Here is a 23,792-nt window from a genome sequence, read left to right as displayed (position 1 = left end):
GTTTTGCAAATGGGATCATACCTTAGAGTTAGTGACTCACTTCATTTCACATAATAATTAATGTCTAACATTTTTCCATACTAGTAATATGCAGTGACCCCATTCTTTTGAATGTTGAATCGTTTTACTCAATTTTATTTTATTGGCTCTTAGATGTGGAAGAGACCTTAAAATTCATCTCTTCCAACCTGTCAACTGTAAGACAGTAACAGCAACATCGGTCCAGCTCAGGGTTCCCGTACATGTCTTATGCTGTCCTGCATCATCTAATGCTATTTATTCTACCTAGCGTGCTGGAATCTTCCTTCTGTCTTCAGTTGTAGCCTTCTCTAGTCTTAGTAGCTGTGATTATTTTCACTACTGGAACTGAAAACAGAATCCTCATTGATAAATTACTCTTTAGACATTTCTGATGTGCAGATATCAAAATTCTCTGAGGTCAGAGTATTTTTATTTATAGCTGAACATGGTTATCATTCAGTAAACATTCATGAATGCTCATGGAAGATGTGTGCAGGGTCTGTGAGAATAAGGATTAACAATGCAGAGAACTTTCTCCTGAAGTTTTTTTTTTAGGATGGTTTTAGATGGTGGGGCTTTTGTTTCTTAATGCATTATTCATCTTAGGCTCTGTTTGTACTGAGTGTGTGCAATTAAAAAGCCTGTAAATTTTTTTTTTTTTTTTTTTTTTTTTTTTTTTTTTTTTTTTTTTTTTTTTTATTTTCCTCTTAAAGTATTACAAAGGGTATTACATAAGTATCCTTTTTCCCCCCCCCCGCCCTTGACAAACCACTACCCTCCCTTACCCCCCAGTGTCTTATGTCCATTAGTTATGCTTATATGCATGCATACAAGTCCTTCGGTTGATCTCTTACTCCCCTCCCTCCTGCCCCCCAACTCTCTCTAAGCCTGTAAATTTTTATTGTTAAAGTAATACGGAGTATTTATTAAACAAATGTTAATAAGTACAAAAGAGTATACAGAAGATGCCCTAACTGGTTTGGCTCAATGGATAGAGTGTCGGCCTGCGGACTGAAGGGTCCCAGGTTAGATTCTGGTTGGGGGCATGTATCTTGGTTGCTGGCACATCCCCTATAGGAGGTGTGCAGGAGGCAGCTGATTGATGTTTCTCTCTCTCTCTCTCTTCCCCTCTGTAAAAAATCAATAAAAAATATATATATTTTTAAAAAAGAGTATACAGAAGACAATTAAAAACACAATTTCCTCTCCCAGGCGTAATTTCTTCATGCATTTTGATATATTTTCTTTGATTTATTTATTTTTCATTTTGATTATCTATTCAAATAGATTTTGCTTTTATTTTGAAGGTGAAACCTAATCTAGTTTCCCTCTTTCCTTGGAAACAGAGGACCAGGTTTTTCTTTAGAAGCCTATTATTAGCAGATCTTGTGTCCCTTTCAGCTTTAAACTCAAACCATAAAATTGTACAATTTTACAAATCACAGAACTCATGAGAGCAACCTCACCATATCCTTATTGTTCCTGGAGTATTACCTCACTTGGAGATGGTTTATTTTACATTATAAATAGCTTTAAGGGAATAACATTGCACTTAATAAAATAAAACCAAGTGAAGGTGTTTTTTTTTCCAAAGAAAGGGGAAAGGCACATTATCTCAAAGAACATTTGTGTATAACTCGCCTAAGCTTAGAAGATTCAGATTATTATTGAAGAGTAAATCGTTTAATCATAAAACAGTCAACTACAGTGATATAAACTAATGAAAGGAAAAGAGGCATAGATCATTTGAAAGTGTACATGATGCCAAAAATGACAATTAAAATGCTTTCAGTGGAGTAGACTTTTGTTGGTGTGTTTTTTGCTTGCTTGTTAGTGTTATCATCAGTTATATTACTGATCATATTTTCCCTGGCATTAGTGTATATTTTTGGCACGTATCAATGGGTGGCAGAAAGTCACAGACAGAATGAGGGAGGCTGGAATTAAAGTTTGCTTATAACCTCAGCCCAAATGCATATCAAGTTGTAGATGTCACATGCCTTCCTTTTGAAGTTGAATCACTCTGAAGTTACCAACTGAACAAACAGAAGATAAGGTGCACAGGGCAATAGCTTGGACTTTCTTCTAACCCAGCGGTTCTCAACCTGTGGGTTGCGACCCCTTTGGGGGTCGAACGACCCTTTCACAGGGATCTCCTAAGACCATCGGAAAACACATATATAATTACATATTGTTTTTGTAATTAATCACTATGCTTTAATTATGTTCCATTTGTAACAATGAAAATACATCCTGCATATCAGATATTTACATGACGATTCATGACAGTAGCAAAATTATAGTTATGAAGTAGCAATGAAAATAATTTTATGGTTGGGGGTCACCACAACATGAGGAACTGTATTAAAGGGTCGCGGCATTAGGAAGGTTGAGAACCACTGTTAGGCACTAGAAAGTGTTTGCTGATTCTTCTGTCTGTAATTCACCTCACTTCCACATTTTTCTCTTCTTTCATTTCTATTCCTTGGGACTGAGGTTGGTGGATTTTTTTCCTTTCTAATTCCATGTGTTCAGCAGAAGCTTCTGAGTCATGAATAGGAACCTTGAACACAGAAGAGAAATGATGGTCAGGAAGCATAGTGAGCAAAAGCTTGGAATATAAACCTGAAAGGATTGATACCTTTTGGGGGGGGGAAAGCATGAGTTACCAGAGGGAAATTGGTACCTGCTTTGTTGATTTAATACCAACTCTGTTTTCTTATGTCTGATTCAACATTTATTCTTGGTCTTCAGTATGTAAAGCTGCCAAGGCAGACCTGGTGTTTATGGTGGATGGATCCTGGAGTATTGGAGATGAAAATTTCAACAAGATCACGGATTTTCTGTATAACACCATTGGAGCCCTAAACAAGATCGGTGCAGATGGAACTCAAGTAAGGCTAATAGATCAATTATTACTTTATTATATGCATTAAAAAGTTATTCTAATGCATTATTATGGCTATTAGTCAGGGCATCTAGATAAAGAACTATAATGATCAAATCCATCCTAAATGAGAGAATACATAAGTCTGTGTTTGGAAGCAGCTTACTGATGCCTGATAGAGATTGAGAAGATGCTAATCCTTAAAAGTTACTGAGTTCAGAAAACTAAGACAGGTTAGAATTGCCATGCCAGCAGATGTTCCTTTAATATATACTAGGAAGCTCTGAAAACAGAGTGATAGGACTTAAATTCACTGAGGGTTACTTAAAAGTGTGTGTGTGTGTGTGTGTGTGTGTGTGTGTGTGTGTAAGAGAGTATTTGAAATTTTGTGGTCAATGAAGGCCTCTTTGAGGAGGTGGCTTTTGAACTGAGATGTAAATGATTGCAAAGGAGATCTGAGAGTAGAATTTGCAGACAAGGAAAACAGTGAGTACAAAGGACCTAAGATGAGAATGAGACTTGAGGCTTCAGACGCTAAAACTTGTAGCTAGAATATAGTGGGTGAGCATGCGGGGAGCAGGAGAAGAGGTGGAAGAAGTAGGCAAAAGCCAGATTATCTTGAGTCTTATGGACCATTGAAGGAGTTGAATGTCATCATAAATGCAAAGGAAACCAGCAGAAAGTATGGAGAGAAAATATCTGATAAGCTTTTGCAAAAAGATTAAAGGCTGCTTTGTAAAATGAATATTAATAAGGGTAAGAGTGGAAGCAGAGAAACCAGTTAAGATGTTGCTCTCATGGTCCATCAGCGAGATGATGGGGGTCTGGGTTAGGGTAGTAGCAATGGGATGCACTGAAATGAACAGCTTTGGAATATATTCTGGAAGAACAGCTGAGGAATTTTGGATATCAGTGCCAAATACATAAAGCTGCTGAAGCATTTCAGGGAGGGAGAAATTTGTTTTGAATCGGAGGATTGGAGGAGGTTTCCTAAAAATGGTGACATCTGCAGGAGAACTCAATAAACTGGTAGCAGTTGAAGGCTCACAAAAATGACAGTTCTTTGGTTTATCTCTTCTCGTCCCCCACCCCCATATTGAGGTATGTCAGTCTGTAGAGAGGGATTTTAAAAATAAAGTACTTTCTGAAAGGTACTCAGAGAAAAAATGCTATTTAATGTGTCATCAAATTTGGTATGGAATTTTAACCAAGGAAACTGTGGACTGGGTTAAGTAAGAAATTAAATTGAAGGTATCTTATCTGGCACAGGGGGAGTCTACATATATGTAAAAACAAACACACCTTCTCTCTCCAGGTTGCAATGGTTCAGTTTACTGATGACCCCAGAACGGAATTTAAGCTAAACACTTACAACACCAAAGAGACTCTTCTTGATGCAATTAAACGTATTTCATACAAAGGAGGAAATACAAAAACAGGTAAGACCAAAGAAAGCCCAGTTAAGACCCCAAATAATGAACTATTAGTGATTACTGAAATTACCTTGATAGAATTACATTTATTGGGATAACATTGATTAATAACATTATATAAGTTTCAGGTGTATAACTTTGTGATATGACCTCTGTAGACTCTATTGTTTGCTCACCACCTGAAGTCTAGTCTCCGTCGCCATGTATTTGACCCCTCTTTGTCCTTCACCCTACACTGCACCCCACCCTTCCCAATGATTCCATATCTATGAGTTTGTTTTATTTGTTCACTTGTTGCTTTTTTGCTTCATATCCTGCATATAAGTGAAAACACATGGTTCTTTCCTTTTTTGTCTGATTTATTTTACTTAGCATAATATTTTCAAGATCTGTCCATGTTGTCAAAAATGGCAATATTTTATCTTTTTATGACTGAATGTTATTTCATTATATATATGTGATATATACCTCACATCTTCATTAATCATCCAAAGTCACATTTTTAAGGCATAATTATATAGATTTTTTTAAAAAATATATTTTATTGATTTTTTACAGAGAGGAAAGGAGAGAGATAGAGAGTTAGAAACATCGATGAGAGAGAAACATCGATCAGCCGCCTCCTGCACATCTCCTACTGGGGATGTGCCCGCAACCCAGATACATGCCCTTGACCGGAATCGAACCTGGGACCTTTCAATCCGCAGGCCGAAGCTCTATCCACTGAGCCAAACCGGTTTTGGCAAGATTTTTTTAAAAAAAAGATTTTAATTGATTTAAGAACTTTGTTCTTACCGTTCCCTCCCCAGCAAAACAAAAATGAAATTGAACTGTTGCCTTCCTTTGTTTCAGGAAAAGCAATTAAGCATGTCCGAGATACCTTGTTTAATTCAGAGTCAGGTACCAGAAAAGGCATCCCAAGGGTCATCGTGGTCATAACTGATGGACGATCACAAGATGATGTGAACAAAATCTCCAGCGAAATGCAATCAGATGGTGAGTTTTACACAGATAAGCAATAGCAGCTACCAGTAATATGGTAGCATTGCTCTTTTCTGAATATACATTCAAAAGTTGAATCTGTATGACTTAAATATTTCTGAATCTTTCTTAATATAACTGAAAAGTGTGATTTAAAAAATACTTTTCAGGTTACAAATCTATTATTTTGCTTTATTTTCTCTAATACTTCTTCTACATACAGGATTCCCTGTCTAAGAAATGCCAACAATTAAATGCAATACTATGAAAAGAACCATTATAAAGGGCCAGGGAGGGAACTGTGCATGGAAGCTCCTCAGCCTCATCATCTGTAAAATGGGGATTCTCATAACACTGTCGTGAAGATTACATTATATAAAATATGCCTGGCAAACAGTTGTTTAATATTCATTTGCCAAGCATTGAACCGTGACCTACCTCTGCTGCTAAGCCTATTAACACCTCAGTTTCTACATATGAAATAAAAACTGTGATAAAATTTCTGTTTCAACTACACTACATCTTATAAATTTTAACATAATTATTAAACATATGCAGACATAAAGATGTTACTCAAATGGTAACTATTTTGTCTCAAGTACTAATGGGGGCATTGGCCTCCTTGAGTTTCTTTAAAATGGAAAAGTTTTGTAGGGGATGATGGAATAATTTTCATATAATGAAATACATGCATGCACAATTCTGATGAACTGTTAAGAATGAACACTACTAGCCCTCCTTCACAAACATATTTTAAACATTTGGCCGTGTCTTATATTGCGATACTTATCTGTTGTGCAATGGAAAGTAATCAGAAATCTGTTTCCGTTCTGCCACAGGCTACAGCATTTTTGCAATTGGTGTGGCTGATGCGGATTATTCGGAGCTGGTTAGCATTGGCAGCAAGCCTAGTGCACGCCATGTCTTCTTTGTGGATGACTTTGACGCCTTTAAGAAAATCGAAGATGAGTTGATTACTTTTGTCTGTGAAACTGCTTCGGCAAGTGAGTTCTTTGAAATGTGTGCTTACTCATGTTGCTTAAAGGTTGAGATATTTCATACCAGTTAAATAATGAATCCCATCTTGATCTGAGGAAAGAATATTGTCTCGTAGAGCCGTTCGTTATGCAGACATTGGTTTATGTTTTAGAGCATTTGGAAGTAAACCTCCCAGGCGTAGAGTTTTCGATTGATGAAGTCCTTCCCTAATAAGATGAGAGTCTGTGTTTAAAGGCAACTTTTCTTAAACAGCTGTAGCAAATAGTTTTTAAAAATGTTTGAAGACTGCCCACCAGTGTAATGCACTAGAAGTGAGACTTATCCCAACACATGTTCCTGAGTGACCACCACAGTTTTCATGGACCCAGGAGAGGAAAAGGAGGCAATGGCCCATTGATTTAAGAAAAGAAATGAGAGCGTTTCAATATTCAGGAATCCACAGAAAACCATAGCCACATCTGGTTTGGATTCCCTTCACAATTGACTTCCGGAAAGATTGTTAGTTTCCTGTTCTCAGGACAGGGAAAGGATACGTTTGGAAAATATCTAAGTTAAGATTTTATATTGTTTGTTTTGTCTTGTTTTGCAGCCTGCCCACTGGTGCACAAGGATGGCATTGATCTTGCCGGTATGCATTATCACAATTTTTCCAAGTAGAAATATGCTAAATGACTCCCATTTGGGGGTCCAGATTTTTCTTTTAATAGGCTAATTTTGAAATTTAACATCCTAAAATGCCTGTTTATTCTTTTTTTTTAAGGATTTAAGATGATGGAAATGTTTGGTTTGGTTGAAAAGGATTTTTCATCGATGGAAGGGGTTTCTATGGAGCCTGGAACCTTCAATGTGTACCCTTGTTACCGACTGCATAAAGATGCCCTGGTTTCCCAGCCTACCAAGTATGTTTCCATTGCAAGATATTAAAACCAATCATTTTTTTATTATATCTCAATGTGAAAATGATGCCTACTTTTGATAGGCTATAATAGTTCCCAGTAGGATTTTCTTTAATATTTAGAGCTAAGGACCCCTCGGGGGATATTCGCCAAGGGATCCAAGACTGCGAGAGGGCGCAGGCCAGGCTGAGGGACCTGCCTCACCCCACCAGAAGGCATAAATGTTGTACACTGGGCCTCTAATGCTTTTATAATCAGATATATAACCTTTTGAGGAGGGATACAAGAAAATATTTTTTTTCTTTCCATTTTTAGGTATTTGCATCCAGAAGGATTACCTTCTGATTATACTATCAGTTTTCTATTCCGGATTCTTCCTGACACTCCAGAGGAGCCATTTGCTCTTTGGGAGATTTTAAATAAAAATTCAGACCCATTGGTTGGAGTTATTTTAGATAGTAAGTATATTTATTTCTATAACATCTGTACACACATGTATGAGTGATGTATGTGGCATGCCATCTTGCCTGTTCTGTGTATATTGCAGAATACCTCACTTAAACCATGTTAGTGAATACTTACAATGAATTATGTAACAGTTCACTCATTCATTTATCCACTCCTTCTTTCCACAAATATTCACTAAGTTCCTACTATGTGCCAGCTCTAGACTCTGGGAAAAGTAGTGAGCAGCTGAAAGAGGCAATTACTGAGCTACTGAAGACTACAAGAAGAGTGAGGTTGATGGAAGAAGGAGGGGTCAGTCAATGGCATGAGACCACAAGTTCATTTTTTGGATATGGATATCATGTTGTAAGATGCCTATTTCATATTGAAAAAACACACACACACACACACACAAACCCGCCAGACTGCCAGCAGTATATTTGGGAAGAATTCTGAGATAGAGAAATGAATTTGGAAATTGTCTGGGTGATATATGTATAAGCCATGATATTGGGTGAAGTCATCTAGAGAATGAGTCTAGAAAGAGAAGAGAAGAGGTCTGAAGACTGGGAAACCCACCATTGTTTGGGTTTTGAAAAGTTGAGAAGGAACCAATGAAGGAAGCTTCTTAACCTCACACTCTTGGATGTCACATATAATGATCACTTAAGAAGATCATCAAGTTTTTTGTTAATGTCAATGAGTTTTCTAAATAGATTTTTAGTTTAGAATTCCAATGAAGCTAGGAACCAAAATTTAGTGGCTACTATTAGGTACTAACTCAAACATTCGGATAAGGAAAGTGTTTTAAACTTGTTTTCAGCTAGTATTTGTGAAAAGACTTTTCAGTACATGGAAATGAATCAACAACTAAATATGATCTTGTGAAAGCATTTTGTATTGATATCCAAACTAAGGGAAGGTTATAGATTAAAAAGGTGTAAGCCACTAACTCCATATACATGCAGGACTGGAAAACAATGAAGTCTCTCAAAATGACTAAGACTAGCTTTTCCTTTTGAAAGCAGAGTGAAGAATTAAGTTGTAACCTGGGAATGAATTAGTGAGAAAAATATTCTTATTTCTATGTAACAAAATATTCCTTGTGACATGAAATACTCAAGATTAGGAAGGCTTTCCTTTGTTCATAATAAGAGACATCTTGGAATATCATTCTTTTGGGGTGGTATAAGTTGCATGTCCTGGGAAAGTTGTTTGCTATAGTGGGTTAATTAGGCAACGAGTCTGGTTTCTGTTTCTTAAGATTTGATTAACTTCATTCTCCCTTTCTGTCTGCCCCTCGTCCTAGCTTCAGACAACCCTCTTTTAAGAGGGTGATGTAGGCAATGAAGTATAGAGGAAAAATATGTGTAGGAGTCCTTGCCTTGCCATCATCACCACATTGTTAAGTCAGTTAGTCTGGCCAGCCAGAAGCCTGGGCAACCCAAGGACTGCAGATCCTTCCTTCCTTACTCATCACTTTGTTGTAAACAGAGCTTCAAAACAATGGATGCATTATTTTCTGTCTTGAGTTGAATTGTAGAAAATTATTCATTCATTTTAACTCTTTTAAAAATCTTTTTCTTTGATTAGATGGTGGGAAAACCTTAACCTATTTCAACTATGACTACAGTGGGGATTTTCAAACTATTACGTTTGAAGGACCTGAAATTAGGAAAATTTTCCATGGAAGCTTTCACAAGGTGGGTAATGCTTTGTGTACACAGTCTTTATTCACTGTGGGCAAAGCAACAGATAGATGGTGAAACTATTCCGTAGAGCTTTGGATCTCAAATTTCAACTGGAGAAAGAATTACCTGCAGGGCTTATTAACAATGCCTAGAGATTCTGAGATAGAACCCTGAAATGTGAATTTTTTAGCAGGTACCCCAGGAGATATGATAGAAGTGGTCCAGGTTCCCACCATGAGGAACAGTTTAATAGAGGGCACTGTATTATTAAGCAGGCATTATGTGTGACGTAGAAAGGATTGCTGGTCTACCTGCCTACCAGTGCAGATGAAAGGTACAACTAGTCAAATCATATTAAAATGTAAAGATAGATATAACTGATTGCATAGTTGTATCTATGTAAAGATAGATATAACTGTGTTTTTTTTTAAACATATATATACACACAACCTATTACTGCTATCATAAAAGTTACCCCGAGGACAAATTTTGTAAAACCTGACTTAACTTGCTCTTATTTTAATTTGGACTTGTAGCAAGAGCTCTGTTCCTTAACATTTTACATCTTGGAAACACTTAGTTTTGGTAGACATGCTTCCTTCCAATATGTACTGTTTCTTTTATGTTTGGCAAATAACCCCAATGATCTCTGGGCTGGTAGGCATGCAATACCAAGACTGCAGGGAGAGCAGAGCATTTACCAGGTGGCGCTAGCAAAAGTCTCTTAACCCATCCCTTCTTGCCCTATTAGAGAGAGAAAAGGGATATAGCACAGCAGTCTTCATCTTGGTTCTGTCTCCTGACATAGTACACGATCAAACACTAACTTTACTACTTTCTGGGGTTTTGAATACCATCACTGCATATGAACAATTGCATAACAAAATTCTGACTCTGTCATGCATAAAAAGAGTTGCATAAAAATGTAATTTTTCCCTGACTGAATAAGACCATAAAAGATACCATAAAAACACATAAGATGCAAGTGGAAATCAATTAGTTCATGTTTCAAATTGGTCCTATTAGCATATCTTTGGAGTTATTGTCATTTCTCACCAAATTCCTCTTGACATGATTCTTTTCTTGATTATACAGTGTCTGCTGCAAAGTAGTCAAGGAAAAAATGTTCAGGAGATGAAAAGCTTGTGAGATTTCATGAGTGTTAAAAATAATTGCCATCTTTGCCTGTGGAATAGGCATGGGCTTGTACTAGTAATTTTTATTCAAAGAATTCTTTAAGAATTTTAGGTAAATGTTAAGCTTTGCTTACCTTACCAGGAGAACTCAAAGACCTATAGGTAGGTTCATTAAAAATTTGTTTCAAATTCATAAACCTTCAAGTTTTTAAAAATTATATGAAGAAAAATCTTCCTAGGCCCTGGCCAGGTAGCTCAGTTGGTTAGAATATTGTCCCCATATGCCAAGGTTGCAGGTTCGATCCCTAGTCAGGGCCAGTTCAAGAATCACCTAATGAATGCATAAATAAGTGGGACAACTTATGGATGTTTCTCTCTGTCTCTCATCAATAAATTGTTAAAAAAAAAAAAAGAAAAAATCTTTTTCCACTTGCTAAGTCTTAATAAAGCTAAAGCTAAATAAAATAAGAAAGGCATATCATGGAACAAACTAGTAATATATCTATTAACAGAAAATCTTGATGCAAATTCAGTTTGTACTGATCAAAGTTTTTTTTTCATAAACTTATGTTATAATTGAAGAAAAACTTTACCTTAATTCTTATTGATCTTCATTTGGCTTTATTTTGTACACTTTGGGTATGAAGTATGGCCCCAAAGTCTCTTTCAAAAAGTTATAATTATATAAATGAATTCATAAGTGAAATCAAAATATTTTTGAAAACTTTTTAATGTCTTCTTTTATAAAGCAAAATTTTTTTTTATTCTTTCCATTGATTTTTCTTTTTTGGGGTGGGGGGAGAGATAGAGATAGAGAGAGAAAGAGAGGGAGAGAAACATCAATGTAAGAGAGACACATCAATTGGTTGTCTCCCAAACATGCTCCGACCAAGACCTGGAATTGACCCTGCAACCCAAGTATGTGCCCTTGACCAGGAATCGAACCATAGACCCTTCCATCTGGTGGCCAACACTCTAACCACTGAGCAACAATTTAAAAAATATGAATGATCTCCCTCATAAGTTAATAGTATTAAAGCATGCGTAATATATTAGGTTGTCTAGTGCTCAGCATGAAAATTTCTATAATTTACAATAATGAAAAATATTCTAAGGCTCAAAAACACATGAGTCAAACTATACCCTTCTAAATGATTATAAAAGAGATGTAATATGAAACAAGTAATTTACTCCTGCAGTGTTGATCTGGATAGATTATGATTAACTTCTTTTTGAAGGAAAAAGAATATTAGGAGCCTCCACTACTGATGTAAATTATTTAAATCATGATGTAACTTAAATACAATTGGTATAAGTTTTTATGCTTTCAGTTCCCAGGCAACAAATAAAAAGTAAATAAATGAAGATAGAATAAAACCCATGAAATTAAAAGTAACATCATTTTAATTTTAAAGATGACATTATTTCCTGGTCACTCAACCTCTGCTCACAATACAGCACTAGCTGCTATAACTCTTGTAACCATGATTCACATTGCCCAACACTTTCTCTTTGAACTGCTGTGATACCTTCTCTTATACAGCTATTTGAAACTGCTTTTGGTTTTCATTTAATCATGAAAATGAAATCATTATTTGCCAATTAAGTTCACTCTTTAAGCTCACTAAACAAGTAGCCTGCCACAAACAAGAAGTATGTGACAGACATCATTTATCAGCACTGAAATTTCATGGCAGGACTTGCTTACAACGTGTCTCATTTAGAATATACTTACCTTGGCCATCACCTACATGACAATGTAGATTTTTACCAATCCTCACAAAGAATGTGTAGACTTTTGAATATATCACCATGGACCTCCAGATTCTAGAGATTCCAGTTTCAGATCATTGAACCATTCATTAAGCTAAAGAGTTGTATTTTATTTGGGCCCAGAGTCACTAGAAAGCCTTCCTCCTTTCCCCTTAGATTTTAGGTCTTTTCTCCTCACCTTAAATTACCAACTGCTGGTAGTACCGCAGATTACTTTTGTTGGTAATTCAACCAGCATTTTTTACATTTTAATACTTTTACGTTTGTCTTATTGTGCTTTCAGAAAAGGCATAACTCACACCACAATCCTGTGATTTCAAGTTATTACTGCTTTAGAGGAAGGCTAGATTTTTAAAAAGTGAATCATTTCAAAGTTACTTTAAAGAAAAATATTAATTAAATAAAAACAGACATGGTACTAACTGTGGGACAGTCCTGGAGGTAATAAAGTAGAAACCTTCTCCTCTAGCAAAATGCGTAGTGACAGAATTCCTGCTCGTCTCTTTCATATATTTTAGTAATGAGTCATGCAATTATGTAAATGTGGTTGATAGTCCTCTCACTTCTTACCTACTAAAACATCCTGACTTTTATCCAGCTACACATTGTTGTCAACAAGACTTTGGCCAAAGTGGTTATTGACTGCAAGCAAGTGGGTGAGAAGGCAATAAATGCATCGGCGAATATCACAGTGGATGGTGTCGAAGTCCTAGGGAGAATGGTTAGATCAAGAGGACCAAATGGAAACTCTGCACCAGTAAGTGGATAAACAATTGAAGCCATGTTATTGTTATAGAAAAAGGTCTTTTAAAAATATAATTATTTATTACCCAGGGGGGAAGTTTGGTAAAGGAATGGATGGGTTGATGGCTAAATAGTTAGCAGCCTTTATAAATGAACTAAAACATTCATAGTTAAAGCTCTTGGCAATAAACTTCTGCTATATTATACTCCAGGAATTAAGCTAGTTTATTTTTTAAAGGCATTTTAAAATTCAGATAGTAAAATACTCATCATATGATTTGTGGCATAAATTGTTAACGTGAGAATCAAAACTGTGAAGGAACTTCATTTGTATAAGCAAATGTAGATTCATACAAAATGTGATTATTATACACAGGAAATTGACATAAGCCTCTCATTTGGATTAGATTTGGGCATTTTACAACTAGCTTTTTGCTATTGTTCATGTGAAATTTACCCTTTAATCATATCGTTATCTAGGTGACAAATCATTCTAAAATAATATATTTTTTTCTTCCTACAACAAGGAATTTAAGCCTTGAGACTTCCAACTGGCAAAGAAATAACTTTTTGTTCACTCATTACCCACGGCATATACAAGTTTTTGTTTTAACACCATGCAGTCATAGCTAATTACCATCATTCTCTAATTTGAGTCATTTTATAAATTAGAACCATTTAGCCTGGGGAATAGTTTATTCTTTTAAACAACCCCAACAATTCTGCATTTCTCTTATATGTCACGGAAACATAAAATGAATTATGAATGACTATTTTTGTCTTGTAGTTTCATAGGTCGGTAGAACTAGCCCATTATATGAAACTTTAGAGCAACTTAGTAGTTCTCAAAGTCTATTTAAGCTGACGGTCACTTTGTGCAAATGAAATCTTCTGATGTGTCAATCAAATAAATAAATAAATAAATAAATAAATAAATAAGATTAAAACAGATCCATGTTGATTGAATGGGAGAGAGGATGTGGGGTAGTAAGTGTCCCCACCTCCAATAGTTCCTAAGGGAGCATAGTTTTAATTGCACTACTCTCATCTAACCCATTCACTGTACACACCAGCAAACTCCCAGAGTTCTAAAGTGATTAACTTTAGGACTCTGCTATTTTGTGGCATTTCTCTTTGTGGTAACAATAGAAATAAAATCCTTGTGTGCATTGATGCTAATATATGTGTAATTTATTGGGGTGACATTGGATAATATAATTTTATGTTTCCAATTCTATGATACATCATCTGTATATTGCGTTGTATGCCCACAACCCAAAGTCAAATCTTTCATCACCATATATTTGACCCTCCTTTACTCTTTACTACCTCCCCATCCCTCTGATAACCACCAAACTGTTGTCTGGGTCTATGAGGGTCTTTTTGTTTGTCTTGTTTGTTCATTCGTTGCTTTCAGTTTTATATCCCACATACGAGTGAAATCATATTGTTCTGGAGTATTTCTGTCTGACTTATTTTGCTTAGCATGAGTTTTGAGGCATCTTTAAAAGTGCTTTTGTTCTACTTTGCTTTGGAGAACTATGGATTAGATATTTAGAAAGAGAGAATATAAAAGTGATGGAAAGCTCTTTTGTTTTTAGTTATATTAAGAGACTTTAAAAAATATTTACATAATATTTTTAAAGGAGTTGTCTCCTCTTAATGTGTGGAATTTTATGTTGATTAAGAAACACACCATCTTCTATCTCATGGAAGATACTTATATGATAGCACACTCTAGAATTTATAAAGAGCCAGAATTAGCAAACTAAGGATATCTTTCTTATAAAAATAAATGGATGTATATAGATGGATGCTTGGATGGATAAGTGAATAGCCTCTAATTTAAGAAAGAGAGACAACCTAGCTATATGAGATTCTAGGCCCAAATCACTGGTTAAATTATTATTTTTATTTTATGAATAATACATATAAATCTCCTGACTCTTAAAAGGCATTCAATAATGAGCAGCTGTTATTATTTAAGGATATCAGTAATACCTTCTCTTTTTCACCTATTCTAACCCTCTACTGCTTATATAACACTCAATTATTTTTGGCCATATATTATTTTCTTTTTCTTTCATATATCTACATTTCATCCCTCTAGCCAGAGTATAAATCCCTCAAGATAGAAACCATATCATGGTCTTCATACAATCACACTCTTCTGTCCTCCATCACAGTATCTAATAAATCTTATATGAACAAAGTTCTCAAGAAATACTTGCTGGAAATTAAATAGAATGTCATCTATTTGATTGGTTCCATATCTTTTGTTAAAATGTTGTTTTGCATATATTCTATTCATGTATGGTATTGACAACCATCCAATAATATATATCATACCCTCTCCTAATTTGTATTTTACAATTATAGTTTGAAAAATATAATTCTTCCAAATGACAATTTTATAATTACAATTACTTCAAATTATACTCTGTGTAAATAAACGGTACTCTAAATATATGGCCGATTAAACATCAACTTTATTTCTGGATGCAAAACTTACTGTAGGTTTCAGTCCTACCAGCAATAAATCTTTAACTGTCCATGAGAGAAAAGCAATTGAACAGAGCAGCCTCTGTGGTGACTTCCAACCAGTAGTAGACAATGGGGAATTTATGGAAGTCAATAATTAAAAGAGTTCTTTGTAAGGCTAGTAGGAAGAAAGTTGTAGCTTTTGTTAGAATCTAGAATTCTACAAAGGATTACCAAATAGATTTTCAGTCTGCCCACTTATTAAAGAATTTGATTATACTAAAATGGATGATATTAGATTAGCTCTCAAGAATGTGATTGGAAGCTCCCTTGCTTTTTGAGGTAATTGCTTAATTGTTTCAGTGCAGGGCTAGAGACAAGCTTCAGTCCTCAGTTTTCACTTTAGAAATCACAAATTGCTAAAAAAAAAAAAAATTCTTAGTATACACTTGTACTTCACTACCTAGCGAAAGTGAATGTGTAATGTGCAAGTTTTGCATTATTCCAGAGGGAGTAATTATCAGATCACTGAGATTAGTAGTTTATAGGTCAGCATTCCCTGGGCAAATTCAGCAATGATTTTAAAAAGTGTCAGATGATGGAAAAACTCTAAATATTGAGTCTCTAAACAAAATATATTCTTCTTAAACCCAAGTTGAGTGGAGAAGAGATTAATGGATTTAGGGATACAGTACTACTATATTAAATTACTCACATTTATAATAAAAACAACTTGTGTTCTGCAATGAAAGATTTTATAGGCAGCAAAAGTGCCCAGTGGGACTAAATAAGCAGTCCTAACTTAGCTGTCAAAACACAAGTGGGGGGAAACTTAACAGCTGTTCTTCTTTTTCCCATCTTCTTTCTCCTAAGAAATGTCTCCTATTTTTTCTGACATGCAGTGAAATTATAATGCTGCCAATCAGAGATGATTCTAGGAAAAATTTTATCTTCTGGCATTGGCTCATGTATCTTAGTGTCTTCCACCTTTAAAATATAACACGTATCCAATTGACATTTGTTTAGCCATCTGCTGCTAAAGACAAATACAAATTTTTATGCATTTTTTATTAAAATTATTTATCAAGTTAAAGCTTTTTCTGCAGGAATCAATAGTAGACTAGTGAATGGTCCCATAGAACCAAGTATTTTTAAATTACAATAAAATGATTGTTTTCACAAGAATTATATCTTTTAATCCTTAAAATAGGTATAGTAGCTAATATTATTGGAGGCTGACTGCTGGTAGTACCGCAGATAACTTTTGTTGGTAATTCAACCAGCATTTTTTACATTTTAATACTTTTACATTTGTTTTATTATGCTTTCAGAAAAGGCATAACACACCACAACCCTGTGATTTCAAGATATTACTGCTTCCAATACCCCTCAGAAGAGAGTCTTAAATAAGCCCCTCTTATAGATGCAGAAATTGAGACTTGAAGAAGTTAGGGAGGGATTCCCTTTCTAAAAATGAGGAAAGTGAGGTGAGATCATATGTGTCTTGCATACAGTTACCTACCTTCCATTCTAAGCTCTCTTCCACTGGGTCTGATTATTACAGAACCTCAGGCAGAGGAGGGAGTCATGTTCACTGACAAGTCCAAAGACTTACATTATTTGAATTACAACCTTGAAAGTAAATGTGATCAATATGGTCCTCCCAAGTATGTCGACACCCAAGTATTCTAATCCCTACCAACAAGTAAAGCCGTTAATTTTCATTTCCTAATTTAATTAATGCCATGATGGTTTTCCTTAAAATCAATAAACAGAGAACAAATAAAAACACTATGTTAAATATCTGACAAATGGTATGTGCTTAATAAGTCCTAGTTTTGAAATGGAGTCAATAAAAGTTGAACACCAAATCAAAAGCAGAAGATGGGTTAGGTCCCCAGTAATCTTTTGCCAGTATTCTTGAGTAATGTCAAGCTCTCTGAATATTAGCATAAGTTCAGGTATAGCTTGACTTCAAATTATAAGCTTAGTTATATGTTGCTAGGAAAAAAAAGGATAAAATCTGGTACTGAGCAGAAAGTGAACCCAGAGATACATTTTAATTGCCATTCACAGGTCACAGTGGCAACTGCTGAGAAATATTTTAATCTTATTTCCATGCTAACATTTGACCTCCATGACTTGCCTTTTGTGCTACACCCAGACAGAAATGTCCAATAATGAAAAATGAGCATTTGTAATCGGCTCAGTATTCCCTTGAAAGAGATTATAAAAAGTAAAAGTGGGAGGTTCTACACCTTTCTCCTTTTTATTTTTGTCACATAAAATTTTTATTTTCAGTTCAAAAGGAGAGAAGTTACAAAAGTAAAAAGTGACTGCCTCTTGGCATTAGTTGCTTGAAGTATGATTTATGTTTAACCATATTGTCTTGCATTTACAGGCACTCGGATGTAAGATCTCTCGATAGACCACTTCTGTACTGTTTCCTACATAATTACTACAAATATGTGTGTCACTGCTTTTGGAATAAAAGCTAGAGGGTTTTTTAATCAATCCCCAGAAATGTGCCTTGGAAAAAGAAGTTCCTAAATAAAGGCTGAAGAATCTAAGCTATTACGAACGCAAAACAATTATGAATAAATTTTTTTGTGCTCACACACAAAAAAGGCTGCTGACTTCATCTAACTTGAAAAGGAAGGCAGCCCACAAGCATTCCTCAGATGACAGTATTGGCTTCATTCAGCACTTAGTAGGCATTCAACCCCTTGAGTGAATAAAACGAGCGCATAAGAATTCCAGTCACTCAATAGGGCAGAAGTTTAGCCAAAGGTATATATGTAGACATTATACTGTTCTAGGTGATTAGATGGTGAATGTTTATTTAAAAACTTCCACAGAGCCTGGTGCCAGCTTGGGGCGAGTGAAAGGCCTTGGCTTTATGTAAATCTTCCCAGTCACCAAAATGGTTTTACACTGAGGGCTCTGTTCAGAAATGGAATATTTCTTAATGGATGAATGACTTACAGATTTAGCTGATTCTATCTAATGCTGTCATAATGGGGCCCATTTAATAAATGTCCCCAGACAAATGGCCTTGTAAAGTGAGGCTTGGGTATCTGTATTTTAAATATTAGACCAGAAATTTATCCACTGCAAAATGAACCATAAGAAATTGAGGTGGGCCCTAACCGGCTTGGCTCAGTGGATAGAGCGTCAGCCTGCAGACTTAAGGGTCCCAGGTTTGATTCTGGTCAAGGGCATATACCTTGGTTGCGGGCACATCCCCAGTAGGTGGTGTTCAGGAGGCAGCTGATTGATGTTCTTCTCTCATCGATGTTTCTAACTCTCTATCCCTTTCCCTTCCTTTCTATAAAAAAATTAATTAAAAAAATATATATATATTTAAAAAATTGAGGTGGGCTGTTCAAATCCCAACCAGAACTCATCTTTCAGCACCTGCTTAAATTCCTTAGGCTTTTTCATCCTAGGGATTATTCTATGGAATGGGGTGGCTAGTACTGTATTATGCCTCATTGTGGTTGACCTGAGGATTAAATTATACAGACAAAAAGTCCTTAGGATCGTGTCTGGTACATAGGAGGGTTTCACTAAATGTTTGCTGTTATTGTTATTGTTATTTGCCAAGATTTTACTCAGAATATTAAATAGATATGATTATTATGTAAACACACTACTATGATATATTTGCCCTCAATACTATATCACTTTCATTATGATTCTACATTTTGGCCCTTGTATTATATACTCCTCTACCTTAAAGAATTCAATTATGGAAGAGCTGTACATTAAAATATTTATTACTTATAATAACTATATTCTGGGCACTGTTCTAAATAACTCATTTTATTATTATAGCTACTATTATTACTCTAATGAATGGCTACTATTCAGTAGCTACAATTATATTAATTTTACAGACAAAAAAAATCTCAAGACTCTAAGACATTAAATAATTTGTTCAAAATGCATTAGCTTGTGAGGGAAGGACTTAAAGATTACACCCAGATAGTCTAGCTCCATAGCCTCCTAACCAGTGTGTTTCTTGAAGTAGCTTTGCTGCTCTTGCTGTTCATGAAAATTAATAATCATGTTCTTTAAAAATGTTCTAATTTTAAAAACCTATTTTTTTAATGATCACAATTTTGTTGTATGGTTGCCCTGCAGAGATTCAGATATTATACCCTTGGTAAAAATTAAAAACAAAAATTAGTCTGAAAAAATATCAGTGAACCACACACATATTTCCTCAAAAAAACACAGTTCTTGTATCATAAGAAAACATGATGCCTTGATTCATGGATCTGCTTTCAAAATTAAGGTTTTCTTTTCAAATAATCTTGCAAAACTCACTTGGGGAAGGATGTTTGCAGCAAGACACAGTTCTTCTTGGACAGATTGAGGGAAAGCCTGAGTTCTTCTCTTGACTATGATCTAGGTCTAGGACAGGCTCTTCTGTGATACTGTATGCATCATTGCTAACCTATTTCAATAGTCCTATCTACTTGGGCATTCTCTGTTTCATCCTGCGATGAAACAGTATTTACTGAAGTATGAATAGTATTGCTTGGGAGAAAATAAGGCACCAGGAGTTTCCAACTCTTGCTTTAAAATACCACTTGCTGAAGGAAGGTTGAAGATGTAAAAAGAAAAAAACTTGATCCTTCTCCCAGCTCTCTAACTGATGACACTTTTAATATGTGAAAATAATTTAAGAAGAAATATAATATTAGAAGTAGTTGGGTCATGATGTTCGTATCAGCCCCTAATGATAGTATAATGATGTTTCTGTATATTTCAACATACATATTGAGTTGCTGCCAACATACACGAATAGAGCAAGACTGTCTAAATATTTATGGCATGATCAATGGCTTAAATAAAAATACACTTAGCCCAGCTTCTCACAATACCATATGTGACTATCATGACACTTACCATGTTGAAAACAGTATTTATGTGCCTGTTTCTCATTCCCTGGAAATCCACTGAGGGCAGAATACTTTGTGGTTTTGTTCATTTTTGTATCCTAAAGGTCTACATAGTATCCAGCTAATGTCCTACTAAAGAGAAATTGTCCGAATGTATGCCTGAATGATTAAAGTTGGAATTAATTCAACAAGCCTTCATTGAACACCTACTACGTGCTCTATATTGCAATAAGGGATACAAAGATGAATAAGTGGTTCTCTATCCTTTGAAGTGCTGACAGTCTAAGGAGAAGAAACTATAAATAATTATATTGTATGGTGGCACCATGCTATGAAAGAGAGACCTAAGGGATGTTGTGGGATTACAGAGGTACTTGGAATAACCATGATGAGCAGTAATGGGGAAGGTTTCAGCAGAGGTGCTAAGATTCTTTAGGTGGAGATGGGAAGGGAAGTTGTGATAAATAAGGGAGTTTGGATGGTAGATGGAGTAACTATAGACAAAATCTTAGACCATTGTGTCTTTGAGTAGCTAATTAGTTTCGTATTGTTGGAATTTCTTTTTAATTTATTTTTGGTAATGTTATGTTATAAATGTATTGGTGTCCTATTATTGATATATAGTATGAAATCATAATAGCTATAAACACAAGGTATCTATATTTTATTGAATGACAATTTCACTTTAAATTTCAGTTCCAGTTACAGATGTTTGATATTGTTTGTTCCACATCCTGGGCCAATAAAGACAAATGCTGTGAACTACCAGGCCTGGTAAGAAATCTTCATTCATTATTGGGTCTGGTCTTCATTAAAATGTTCTGAAGTTATATTGAATTTTCTCTGAAAGTGAAATGCTATTTTGCAAAACTCATATCAGAGATAATTCATTGTGATGATAAAATGAGAAAGATGTTAAGAGGAAGGTGTGTCTGAATACATAGTAGGTCTGCACAACCTCTGTGGTGCCATTTACATAGTCCAGATCTTCCCAGATTTCCTTGTTCATAAAATATTTAGTGTTGGAATACTTTATGTCATCCCTAAAACAGAAGAAATACCTAACAGCTCCATTGCTGAAGTAATTAGGTCCAAACATCTTACTAAATGTTTATGTCCTAATAACTCAATAGCCATATGAAAAAAATGATATACTTATTTTATTCTTAAATAACTAAAATGACTTAATGGGATGTGTGTGCCTATTGGCACTGTACAATTGCTTATATCTTGGGATCTGATGGGACATTTCCACCCTCACTTTGTTTTTCCATATTGATTTTTCTCATGGTACTTGCTACTCAATGAGCAAATGCTCAGATTTGCAAATACGTGACATCACCAAAACAGTATTTCAAAATCTATTGTTGAAACTGTGAACTACTTTGAGCTGGTTGTTCATACAAAGTCCAATGGGTGTTTCTCTTGAGTTTAAAACATTTACATGCTCCTGTGACCTTGTCATGGTGCCCCAGGCCACCCTGGTACACAGTTTTGGAATTGCTCTTATAAGCTCTATACCCTATGTAATTGATACAAGAAAAATCAAACTTTTTCTTATTAATAATACCATGTGTAATTCATAAGGGTATACCTGTATATATGAAAGCAGATTCATATCTTCAGATCCTTAGATCCTGAGCTGAAATGGATGACACCATCATGGTTGGACGTAGTCATGTCTTAATACTTAAATGTGGAGAATGGATATGGAGAAGCCATCATAAAGTCTGAGCAATTTGCCTTCTTAAGCTCTTACAACAGATCACATCATCTCTTGCAGGCAGTAGATTCATGCCAACTATGTTTGAGAAGGAAATAACTTACTCTTTCTTCAACAAAATAAGTTTCTAAGTAGTTTCTGGGGTAGATTTAAATCAGAGAAACTGTGATGTCATATATAAGTGCAGGTAGATTGGAAATTGGAAGGACAAATGCCACAAATCTGATGGTGTGTCAAGCAAAATGTGATCACCACAAAATTCTTCAAGAAAAGAAATATGATCTCCTATCTCAAAGCTTTAGGTTGATGCCATGATTTACTTTTTTCCAAGTACAGAATGTGAGCAGTAGTTAAAATTGTTACAGAGAATTAATGATGTTTTAACTTAAAAAATATATTTTTAAATTGATTTTCGAGAAGTAGAGGGAGAGAGAGACAGAAACATCAATGATGAGAGAATCATTGATCGGCTGCCTCCTGCATGCCCCTTCCTGGGAGTCGAACCCGCAACTGGGCATGTGCCCTGACTGGGAATCACACTGTGACCTCCTGGTTCATAGGTTGATGCTCAACCACTGAGCCATCCCAGCCTGGCTGATGATGTTTTTAAGCACTGTTTTTATTTTGTTTTGTTTGTTTTAGTATAGATGCAGTTATTTTGGTTGACTAGACCAGCAAGTTTTCTTTTATCCTTTGAAATGGGAAAAATATTGTAACACAAAGTTTGCAAGACCTTTAGTTCATAGAGTACTGCTGCTCCAACTGAATTAAATAGTTAGGTGGTTTGGAGGCTATTTTTTTACACCCACTACTGCCTTTCTTTCTTCCCCTGGATTCCCAAACAGGTTTTTAACATCCTTTAATAATGATGATTATCAGTGACTCACAAGACACCCAGTCATTGTTCTTCAAAGAAAAGATTTTTGTGGTCAGGAAAAAATATTTCTGCCTTTCTAGACTAATGCTCACTTTAAAGTGTCTTAAGTAAAAGTTTTTGTTATCCGTTATGCTATTTTCTTTTCTTCTCAGAGGGATGAGGAGAACTGCCCAGACCTTCCACATTCCTGCTCCTGTTCTGAAACCAGCAAACGGGCTCTGGGACCAGCAGGCCCACCAGTAAGTCTCGCCTAGTTGGGCTTAAATGTTCTTTAATAACATTTATAGCTATCACTTGTGTGTCTGATAGATGATCTCCATTGTACCAAGCACGCAGTTAATCACAGAGATGTTACGTAACTTGCTTAAAGAACTCAGATCCAGGTCTCTGTGCCTCCTAGAGCTGATGCTCTTAATCACTATGCAAGATAACCCTCATGCTGCCGTATATGCCAAACGTTCCCTTGAAACTCCTGTGGTTCATTCTCAGTGTGAATGTTTCAAATATTGGCCCTCTACTTATACCTGTAATATTTCCATGCTCTCATCTTTCTCATTCTGTTATCAAAATTTATATGTGAAGGGAGGATTTCGAATTTTTCAGGAAAAGAATGTCATCTGAGCATGACTGGAACTTTCTATAGAGAAGGAGAGGGAGGGAGGGAGGGAGGGGAAGAAGAAGGAGGAAGAGGAAGAGAGAGAAAAGGGAGGGAAGGAGGGAGAGAAGGAAAGAGAAAAAGAAAACATATTTGTAAAATATAAAATATATAAAATTGCACTATCTGGGTCTTTGT

At 35.5% G+C, this 23,792-nt stretch overlaps 1 protein-coding gene across 4 annotated transcripts in view; it reads left to right on the top strand.

Annotated features, from left to right (window-relative positions):
* The window catches only part of COL14A1 (collagen type XIV alpha 1 chain), a 179,148-nt gene that overhangs the window by 94,976 nt on the left and 60,380 nt on the right, over window positions 1-23,792 (top strand). For all 4 annotated transcript variants that reach the window (XM_070392050.1, XM_070392051.1, XM_070392049.1 and 1 more), the window contains exons 26-36: window positions 2,776-2,915; window positions 4,224-4,347; window positions 5,194-5,337; window positions 6,162-6,326; window positions 6,911-6,949; window positions 7,082-7,220; window positions 7,533-7,675; window positions 9,258-9,367; window positions 12,863-13,021; window positions 21,096-21,173; window positions 23,152-23,238. In XM_070392050.1, the coding sequence (XP_070248151.1) occupies window positions 2,776-2,915; window positions 4,224-4,347; window positions 5,194-5,337; window positions 6,162-6,326; window positions 6,911-6,949; window positions 7,082-7,220; window positions 7,533-7,675; window positions 9,258-9,367; window positions 12,863-13,021; window positions 21,096-21,173; window positions 23,152-23,238 (1,328 nt within the window). The remainder of the gene's footprint in view (window positions 1-2,775; window positions 2,916-4,223; window positions 4,348-5,193; window positions 5,338-6,161; window positions 6,327-6,910; window positions 6,950-7,081; window positions 7,221-7,532; window positions 7,676-9,257; window positions 9,368-12,862; window positions 13,022-21,095; window positions 21,174-23,151; window positions 23,239-23,792) is intronic.

The sequence above is a fragment of the Myotis yumanensis genome, unplaced genomic scaffold (genome assembly GCF_028538775.1).
Source record: "Myotis yumanensis isolate MYYU_CA2020_CCGP unplaced genomic scaffold, mMyoYum1.0.hap1 SCAF_15, whole genome shotgun sequence".
In the NCBI taxonomy this organism is placed as follows: Eukaryota; Metazoa; Chordata; class Mammalia; order Chiroptera; family Vespertilionidae; genus Myotis; species Myotis yumanensis.
The sequence above is the reverse complement of the archived record's forward strand: the minus strand, read 5'-3'. Positions and strand labels throughout refer to the sequence as shown.